At 44.3% G+C, this 10,033-nt stretch overlaps 1 protein-coding gene across 1 annotated transcript; it reads left to right on the top strand.

The window, feature by feature from the left end:
* Positions 1-1,201: 1,201 nt before the first annotated feature.
* sema4e (semaphorin 4e) lies at positions 1,202-9,944 on the top strand. The gene is made up of 15 exons (XM_062524071.1): positions 1,202-1,337; positions 3,002-3,325; positions 3,529-3,674; positions 4,031-4,093; positions 4,199-4,297; positions 4,657-4,756; positions 5,005-5,115; positions 5,605-5,756; positions 6,235-6,407; positions 6,665-6,821; positions 7,069-7,291; positions 7,548-7,675; positions 7,881-8,047; positions 8,340-8,392; positions 8,814-9,944. The coding sequence occupies exons 2-15, from the start codon at positions 3,217-3,219 to the stop codon at positions 9,422-9,424; spliced, it is 2,292 nt and encodes a 763-aa protein (XP_062380055.1). The 5' UTR covers positions 1,202-1,337; positions 3,002-3,216; the 3' UTR covers positions 9,425-9,944.
* The last annotated feature ends 89 nt before the right edge of the window (positions 9,945-10,033 follow it).

Raw genomic sequence — 10,033 nt, 5'->3', positions numbered from 1 at the left:
ACGATTCCAACTGTCAGTTATCATCAGCTATGCTTCCATTCAACTACATGAAACCTCCATGTACCTAGCAACCAACATAGCAACCATTAAAATTAAGCGTTTATGACCGTTTCCACAGCAACCAACATGATTATACTACAGTAACTTCTTGTTTCCCGATAGTGGCCACCATGGATACCCTAGCAACAAATGTTTCAAAATAAAAGTCCTCATTAGCAAGTTAGCTAGTTAGCATGGTTAGCATTTTTAGCATGACTGCTAGAAATCATTAGCTAAGTTAGCTAATCAACCTGGTTAGCATTGTTAGCATAGTTAGCATCGTTACCATAACTACAAGAAATCATCAACTAAGTTAGCTAATCAACCTGGTTAGCATTGTTAACAAATTTAGCATTGTTAACATAGTTAGCATTTTTAGCATTACTGCTAGTAATCATTAGCTAAGTTAGCTAATCAACCTGGTTAGCACTGTTAGCATAGTTAACATTTTTACCATAACTACAAGAAATTAGTAGTTAAGTTAACCAATCAACCTGGTTATCATTGTTACCATAGTTAACATTTTAACATGAATATAAATCATTAGTTTGTTAGAACTGGAATGTTTCAGCTTTAAACAGTCTACCTTCACACTATCAACTTTCTTTAAACTATGCAATCACCATCTTTACCCTAGCTACACCTTCGTAGCCATATCGACATTGTCTATCTGTACATTTTCATGCACTGGTAATTCCTTGGAATTGCATTTCTAGTTTTATCTGTATTCCTTTCTGTCTTTCTCTCTCTCTATCCACTCTTTATACTCTTAACTCTTTCACTCAACAATACTGCCATAAACACACCCATGTAGGTACGCGCTCCCTCTTTGCTTTTTTGTTTCCGCGTCCTTCTCATGAGGTGACAACCCCCCCCCCCCCCCCCACCCCACACACACGCACGCACGCACGCACACACGCACACACACGCGCACACACCCCAACTACACAACCACACAACCACATACATACACACACACAAGCAGACAACTGTGTAGTGACTTGTCCGGGAGCCTGTCTCTGCATGTTTTCTGGTTGTTGCAGGCGCTGGTGAATGTTGAAAGGCTGAGTGGCCCCTCCTCTCGTGCTTCCCTCCACTCCACTCAGAGCCCAAGCACACAGACACAGCACAGGCACAGGCACTCTCAGCAGAGGGGCGTTCCTTCACTAATGATTGCAAGATTTCTTGCAAAGCCAGCAGAAGTGGGAGGTTGGACCATTTGTTTTGAAGCACATTTTTTGACAGCCGGACTAACCTGATTCTACGTTTACTCTGAACAGATGATAAAGAATGGAGAGGTTAGTACATTTTGTTTTCCTCTATCACAGTGTCCATTTTTTTAGTAGTTACATGTTATTTCATTGTATGCTTATTTTACACCTGTACACACAGATTAGTGGAAGGTTCTTATGTCAAGGTGTGTCTACTTCCGGCGTTTGAAGTCACGGAAGTCACGCCACTATAACCAAATTCTTTACAAAGAATGCACATTTGGTTAAATAACATTTACTGGACTGAATTACTGAATGGATATCAGAAGACACAACCACTTCAGTTTAACGGATACTTTAAGATGAACAACAGTTATAATTCTTCTTTTCTTGGGAAACAAATACTTTTTAAGTAGTTGTCTTTAAACATAAACAGGACTGGGGACTGGGCATAAGGCTTGTTGTAGCCTATTTTTCCTTAAGTACACCATCTTGGCAATGAACCTGCACAACACTTGCCTCCTTTCCAGGTGTGTCAAGTATGTGGCAATCACTATATGCCATTTCTAAAACCTGGGCTGCTGTTAGTGAACTTGTGTGAGTGTGGCCCCTCTTAGCCCAAGGCAAGAGAGATGTGAGTGAGGCAAGTTATCATGTCAGGGGCGCAGCCTGCATTCTTGGACATGATGGAGCTCATTTCTGCTATGCAGCTCTGCGGGGATGTGGATCCAGGCCGAGGAAGAGGCTGGACGCACTCTACAGAGTAATGAGGGCCTGAAAAGCAGCTGTAGCGCTTGGCAGAGGGGCAGAGAATCCCAGATGTCCAACTAGAAAGTCACACCACCATTGAAATGTAAAAAAGAATCATATACATTGACAAGACATCTCCAAAAGAAGTATCTGTTTAAGACCCGATTAGCTCCTCTGTGTAGTGGAGTAAGTTGCAGTTCCGTATTGTTTCCGTAGTGGTTAGAAGTATAACCGAACAGAATGTGAGTTCCTCATATCCTGTTTCATTGCATTAACCACCACTGCTAAAAGCGCAGATCTCTATGTCTTTTTTTAAATATTGTTTTATCATGATAAATGTCTCACACTATTTAGCAGTGACAGGCACATCAACAGAGTTGGACTCCATCTGGGGAAAATAATGGCCTGCATGTGAATAATAATAGTTTAAAAGGGCAAATATCACAAATTGATGCTTGTATTGCTGATGTTTCTCACAGTTTTCATGCAGGAGAGTAGTGTATGTGTTGATGTTTCTGAATGAATGGAGAGCACTGTTTCTGTGGCTTACAGTCTCAGCAGGTGTTGGGGGGGATTTGTCTCCTGTGAGACAGAGAAGGTGCAATGCACATGCACACCTTTGTGCAAATTAACTAAAGTTATCTGGCAACGTGTAACCACCTTACGCAGTGTCAACCGGCGCATCATTTACCAATCATGAAATGCTCTTCATGTCCACCTCCAGTGACGGAGCGAGGATTCTTTACTTGTGTTTTGAAGTGTGTTGTTTGCAGCTCACGGATTGCTCAAGAGGCTCTCCTTTGAGCAGCTTCCTCACATACCGAGGTGCCTGGCAGGCTGAAATCAAAGTCCTCCTCGCACCCCACGAACAGCTCTCTGACCCCTCATTTACATCTCTATAGCGCTGACAGATATACTGCTGTTAGGACCGAGACTCCTTCAGCGTCCTTTCATTGCCTTTTCTCCGACTCTCCCTCTCTCTCTCCGTCTCTTTCTCTCAGATGGGCTTACACAGGTCCCGGGCCTTTGAAGCCGTGTCTCTCTCCTCTCAGCTGTATATTTTACCATGGCTTGTCTTCTGAGCGGCTGTAGTGGAGGAGTCGACTGCCTGCGTCGTGCCCTGAATCACTGCTTTATCCCGAGCCACAGCGTGCAGACGGCTCCCAGGACCTTCACTGTGCCTTTGTCCCGCCGGACCCGCTGATGCTGCCAAGCCATGTACGTCCTGCCCGTTCTGTGTGTCCTCTACCTCCTCTGTTCAGCTCCGACGTCCAGCCAAGACTGGCCCTTGGACTGTACACCCCGAAAGACCGTCCCCTACCACAGTAAGTGCTGAATTGAGTTTCTGGTGTGCGTTTTGTAGTTTCTCACACTTTCCCAAACTGGTTTCAAGTGCTCCATGGACATTAGCTGTTATTGAGGCTGCTGTACAACCAGTTTGTGGATATGTTTCAGATGGCTTCAGCTGCCATATCCTGAGCAAGTAAATCAGCAATGACATGTTTTTTTTGTGTGTGTGTGTGCAAAGGTGTCGATGGGAAACTGTTCAGGGAGAATGACGTGTGGAACTATACCACAATGGCCCTCAGAGAGGACCTGGGTCTGATCATTCTGGGAACCAGAGGAGCCATTTTCGCCCTAGACATTAACAACATCAACAACAAGAAGGCCTCAGTAAGACCATCTGAACTATACCACATCAACGCTGACTAAAGACAAAAAAAAGAATGGGTCTCTATGTTTTGATCACCTATAGTTTGCCTGAGCATGTGTGGGTCTTCTTGCCTATGACACCTATGACATTGCTTTGCCTTTAGTTGGCTGAAGTGGTTTAGTTGGCTCGGATGGAGATGTATTACCTTACATGGTAATATTTGAGATAATGCCGCAAAAAGTAATTTATCTGACGGTATTATTTGATATGTATATATTTTGTTAAACACCTCTGAATGTATGAGGGAATTGTAGCTGAATCTAGGCTGTGGTTATGATGTAACAGTTCTAGAGCATCTTTTGTGGTCACTGCGCAGGTGAAGTGGGATGTGACTGAGAAGCAGCAGGAGGAATGCACATACAAAGGAAAGGACTCCGAAGTAAGTGTGGCGGCTGCTGTGACAAAATTCTAAGAAAAAGGAGAGTCTTTCTGGAAAAGGCAAGTGCCTAGTGTATGACTGTATTATCTGCATTGTCTTCACCAGATAGACTGCCAGAATTACATCCGCATTCTGCATGGGACAGACGACGGCAGGATGTATGTGTGTGGAACCAATGCCTTCCATCCCATGTGTGACTACATGGTGAGTTCACACACACAAGAAATGGGGATGTGAGAGTTAGACTGATGATGCTCAGTCTGGTTCTCACTTCGGAGGTAACACAGCTGTCATCGCTATTGTCAGCACATACAAAGCAGCCTCTCGCTTCCTGTAACATCTCACATGTGAAAGGGGAGAGGGACAACATTTCATAAAATGGTTCGTTTGGATATTTTCTTCTGTTTCTGTAACTGAGAGCACATGGTTTTGACAGTGCACCCACTGGTCTCCCCCTGGAATCTGGGACGCATGCCGTAGACATAAAGCTGCCTCTGGGTCCTCCTGAAATGTGTTTCACATGCAGGCCAATGTTTCCACTGCCATTTGATTCTTTATTCCAGAACTACACAGATGGGCAGTTGCTTCTGCAGAATAGCCAAGAGGATGGGAAAGGGAAATGCCCCTTTGATCCCTTCCAGAGGTACGCCTCAGCGTGGGTTGGTGAGTACAGATGGGAGATGGCCTCCTCATCCACAAACGCACTGAAATATCTCTCAAGAAATGTACTGTAAGACCTCCACCATAAAACCACCAGTCTCTTCTCTCTCTCTCTATCCATCGTTCTATCTATCTATCTATCTATCTATCTATCTATCTCTCTCTCTATCTATCTATCTATCTCTCTATCTCTCTCTCTCTCTATCTATCTATCTATCTATCTATCTGTCTATCTCTCTCTGGTCTGTCAGAGAAAGAGCTGTACTCAGCCACCTCCATGAACTTCCTGGGCTCCGAGCCTGTGGTGTTGCGGAGTTCTGAAGACCAAATCCGCACCGACTTCAAGAGCTCCTGGCTCAATGGTGAGATGAAGCATGATGTTCCCTCACAAATATCACTTCATTAGTGTAACTCTCCCCAGATTGGACACTGTATGAGGATATTTCAAAACTCGAGATTCAGAGAAGGGGAGCAAAGAATTTAAGGATGATGAAGGATACATGGGATAGATTTTTGAGCAGTGATGCTACACAACCACATACTGTACGTAGGCATTCCATGCGATCTGATTCTATGGCCATGATCTTTTACTGATGATTGGAACATATGCCCAATATCAATGAGAATGTACTCAAACAGCAACAAATAAGAGAGGAGAGTGGATATTCAACCAATTATTTTGAGGAGAGGCCCTGATAAGGACATTGTTTTATGTTCTGTTTTTTTAGCCACAAAGTTTCATTACAGCTCTGTCAGACCCAGTTCTTTATAAATACCCAAGAACTGACAGGAATACAACTACTGGTAAATGTATGACCACAGACTTAACTGCAAGCTTCTCCTGTTTGCAGAGCCTAACTTCATATACATGGACCACATCCCCGAGGGTGAGAATAGCCCTGATGGAGACGATGACAAGGTCTATCTGTTCTTCAGTGAGACCGCCGTGGAGTATGACTTCTACCATAAGCTGGCTGTGTCTCGGGTAGCAAGGGTCTGCAAGGTACTTCCATGCACAAGCTGTAAGCTATAACTTGACAGATTGTGGTTAAACAGTTCCTTGTTACACATGTTTCCACATAGATTGCACCGTTACGCTGTTACCCTTGAAATAACAAAGTGTGCAGTCTGTGATTCTGGCAAGAGGTTGACATTTGAGTGAAAGAATCTAATTACCTTTTTTGCTCCTGCAGCAACATGTTGATTGGCTGGATAGTGTGTTTTTGTCTGAGCCACTTTGTTTGTTTCCGTTTCATATGAAGATGAAGATTAGTATTTTTTGAGTGTACACACAGACTTAACAGCTAGATGACGACACGGAGTAATTTACTGAATTTGACCAAACAAATGTATCAGATTAGAATAGTATGTACAGTTCCAGTCAATTGTACTAATGACAAGTCAGTTCAATTCAAAACAAAAGTTTTTGCAGTTTGGCCTGACATACAGACAAACAGACCTGTTTCCTCTCTTTCCCGCAGGGAGACATGGGTGGACAAAGAACCCTTCAGAGGAAATGGACATCTTTTGTAAAAGCACGTCTGGAATGCCCTGTCCTGGAGTCCCAGCTGCCTTACTTAGTGCAGGATGTGTTCCGCGTGTGTCCCGCTGGCTTGACCACATGTGTATTCTACGCTGTCTTCACCCCTCAGATGTATGTGAACTGTTCGAAACACTGCGTTTCTGTTTGTCACTGTTACACATCTGAGTAACAAATAATAGCCATCGTCAGTTCACTGAATTGCAGGCCTCCCCATGTCTACCACTAACCTTAACATACTCCCATCAGTTTGATGGAGGGCCACTTTATAAGCAGTCTTGTGGACAGTCCCTCACACTGTTGAAACAGAGCTGGAGAAGTGTTAAGTGGTTTCGGTGGTGAAGACAAATGAATTGTTTTTGTTTTGGCAGGGACTCTTCGGACTACTCGGCTGTGTGTGCCTACAGCATGCGTGATATACAACACGTGTTTACTGAGGGAAAGTTCAAAACGCCTGTTACCGTGGAAACCTCTTTTGTGAAGTGGGTGATGTTCAGCGGAGATCTTCCCACCCCTCGTCCAGGAGCGGTGAGCCTTGCCTGATACGTTGCCATTTCATTACCCATCCATCCTTGTCCTTCTGTTTTAGGCCTATAGGATGCACTAAATTTTCTTTTATGGCAAAATTGCCACCCTGAATGATAACACATTGTTATGCTCAATAAAAGGCTGACCAATAGATTCGACTTGAATGATGAGTTTGCTCTACTCCTGAAAAGGTATTTCCCTGATGTATTGTCAATATATTTGACTGTATTCATGTGGATGGTTGCAGTGTATCGACAATGCGGCACGTGAGCAGGGCATCACTAGCTCTCTGGAGCTGCCAGACAAGACCCTGCAGTTCATTCGAGACCGTCCGCTGATGGACCAGGAGATTGGGCCGATAAACAACCGCCCACTGCTGGTCAAGAAAGGAGCCGCATTCACTCGCATTGTGGTAGCCAGTGTAGTGGCTTTGGATAGAGCTACTTACCATGTCATGTTTATTGGCACAGGTAATATAGATATCCACATACACTTTTTCTGATTAGAAGTTTGAAAGTCATATTTACATTAATGCCTTGTGTATTGGGTGTCAATGTGATACAGTATGTGTGGAGATTTATGTAAATTGCATTTATGATACCACTGTGTGCATATGTTAACCTATGATAATAATATTTTTATATTTTCCTTTTTTTTTTTAAATCAAATATAAATGTTAATTGTTTCTACTACACCACCTTGCTAATAAGAAATGTGACCTTACAGAGACCGGCTCGGTGCTCAAGGCTGTTAACTATGCTGAGGACAACACTGGAGAGACGTTCATCATCGAGGAGTTGCAGCTCTTCCAGTCCTCAGAGGCCATCAAGATCCTCCGTCTCTCCAACAGCAAGGTACTGCATGGCTACTGCCGTACATCATAATCAAGTATACAGTATCCATGCGTGCACTGTTTCTTAATTTGGGTGACGAATTCCTAAAATTCATTTTTTTTTAAAAAAAAAACACTTATTTGCTATTATTTGTATGATTATGATCCGATGTTTTTGGATGCGTGATGAACCGTAACAGTAACTCTGATTTCAACGGCATGCTCAGGGCCACCTGTTTGCGGGCTCTGAGGTAGGCGTGGTGCAGATGCCCTTGAGCTCCTGCGGGCGCTACAAGTCCTGTGGGGACTGCGTCCTCGCCCGGGACCCCTACTGCGCATGGGACCTCACCGCTGCCCAGTGCGCCACCATCCCATCGCCTGCTCCAGCAGACAGGTACCAGCTGTCAGCAGCCACACAAGAAACATTTTGGGTGCCTCTCATTCGTCTTTTATACATCCTCCCTTCCTTCCTCGGTCCTCGCTCTCACTGATCTACATAAAGAATGACGGGGCAGCAACAATGGTATAGTCTATCCAGTCTTGGTTATAGATCAGGGAACGAGCCTGGAGGACTGAGGATCGAGGAGAGATGTTGAGAGGCACCCTCTGTCAAGAGTCTGTTGCATACTGCTTCCTCACGCTGCATTTAATCAAGCTCATTCTCCTTCTCTGATTCTGTCCCTCAGTAAGCTGATTCAGAACCTGCAAAATGGAGACACCTCTGGCTGCCCCCCTCCAGGTAGTTTACTCAGTCTGTCATTAATCTTCATTACCAGCAATTAAGCTCAATGAAAAACAAACTAACTAGACTAAACAAACACTGATAAATGTAACAGGTTCAAAGTAACTTAAAGTGTGATTGACATCAATACCTTTGTGGGAATGGTTTTCCAACAGTGATGTGAGTGTAAAAGCTTGTCAGCTAGATAGACCAGAACATGTGAAATGTCTTGTTTTGGACCAGTGTCTCGGGTCTGTGTCCATTTAGACAAGATGCTAGTGGACGAGCTGGTTTGTACTCCATTTTCTGAAAGCCATTATGTATTGTGGCCTTTCACCTTTGCAACTGAAGGAGGGAAAGATGCCTGTTCTAGACTTCAGTAATGATGCATCATGGAGAACCCCGACCTGGCTCACTCTTCCTACCTGTCCTTTCACAGAGACGGCCAAGCTGGTGAACCGCACTTTTGTGCCAGGCAACAACGTGAAGCTGGAGTGTGAGCCCATCTCTAACCTGGCACGGCAGGAGTGGTTTGTGGGCGAGGCCGCCCTGGTGCTCTCCGACAAGCACCACTTCCACAACGACAGCCTGATGATCCTGAACGCCAGCGCGGCCGACGCAGCCGTCTACTCCTGCTGGTCAGTGGAGCGTTCCCACGGGCGCAAGTACCGCAGGCAGAAGGCCAAGTACCAGCTCGCCCTGAGGACCAATGGGGACGGACGATGGGTGCTCCCCACCTCCCCTCAGGCCCGGTCCAGCCACCAGCGGCTGGTCGGCCTGCAGATCTTGGTGGTCTTACTGTCGGTCACGCTGGCTTTACTAGTTGGATGGAATTTCTACAAAGGCCATTTAACACTGCCCTGTAAGCTGGGCCGAGGACAGACTCACACAGACGGCAGCCCAGGCGAAGCGCCCGGCGCACAGCAGCCATTGCAGCACACCGAGGAGAAGACTTCAGCCCCGGCGGGTAACAGTAACAACAATCACGCCAACCAGGAGAACGCTATCCCAATGGATGGCCACGCCCCCGAGGAGGAGTCTGTTATTTAAGCTCCAGGGTCATTCACTCATCCCAGATACATTTGTATACATTTTTTTCAAGGTCCAACAAACAGGGGCATTTTGAAATTTTTGTACTTTTTCTACTTTATTGTACATTACTTTTTATAGATTGTACATTATTTTTGCTAGATTAGATGAGGGTGTGCATATGTTCAGAAATGTCTTGTTAAGGAACTTTCACATTGAAAAAAAAAACCCTATTCAATTTCACCATGGACATTATCTTTGAATGGTATAAAATCACTGACTTCTGTATTTTCTGTTTGAATCAATTTTCAGTGGGTAAGCGATATATAATCATTGTATTTGTTAATGGAATGTTTCATTCTTTCTGGTAATAGATATGTTTTGTTACAAGGTAGGCTGATTGTGGTGGTGAATTCCAAGTCAATGCTGTGAATGGTTAAACAAGACTTAAATTATTTGAATCATTTGTCTCAACTTGTCACTCTAATTTTGTAAAATATAAAGCTACAAAAATCTATAAATTCCAAGTGTCAGCACCAAACATTTTGTTTTGTGTCTTATTTCAAAAGGCTTCAACCTCAACATAAGAGATGTATGACCAAAATCTGCAGAACTGGTTGTGTGCGCAAC

This window comes from Sardina pilchardus, chromosome 2 (assembly GCF_963854185.1).
Source record: "Sardina pilchardus chromosome 2, fSarPil1.1, whole genome shotgun sequence".
NCBI lineage: Eukaryota > Metazoa > Chordata > Actinopteri > Clupeiformes > Clupeidae > Sardina > Sardina pilchardus.
The sequence above is the reverse complement of the archived record's forward strand: the minus strand, read 5'-3'. Positions and strand labels throughout refer to the sequence as shown.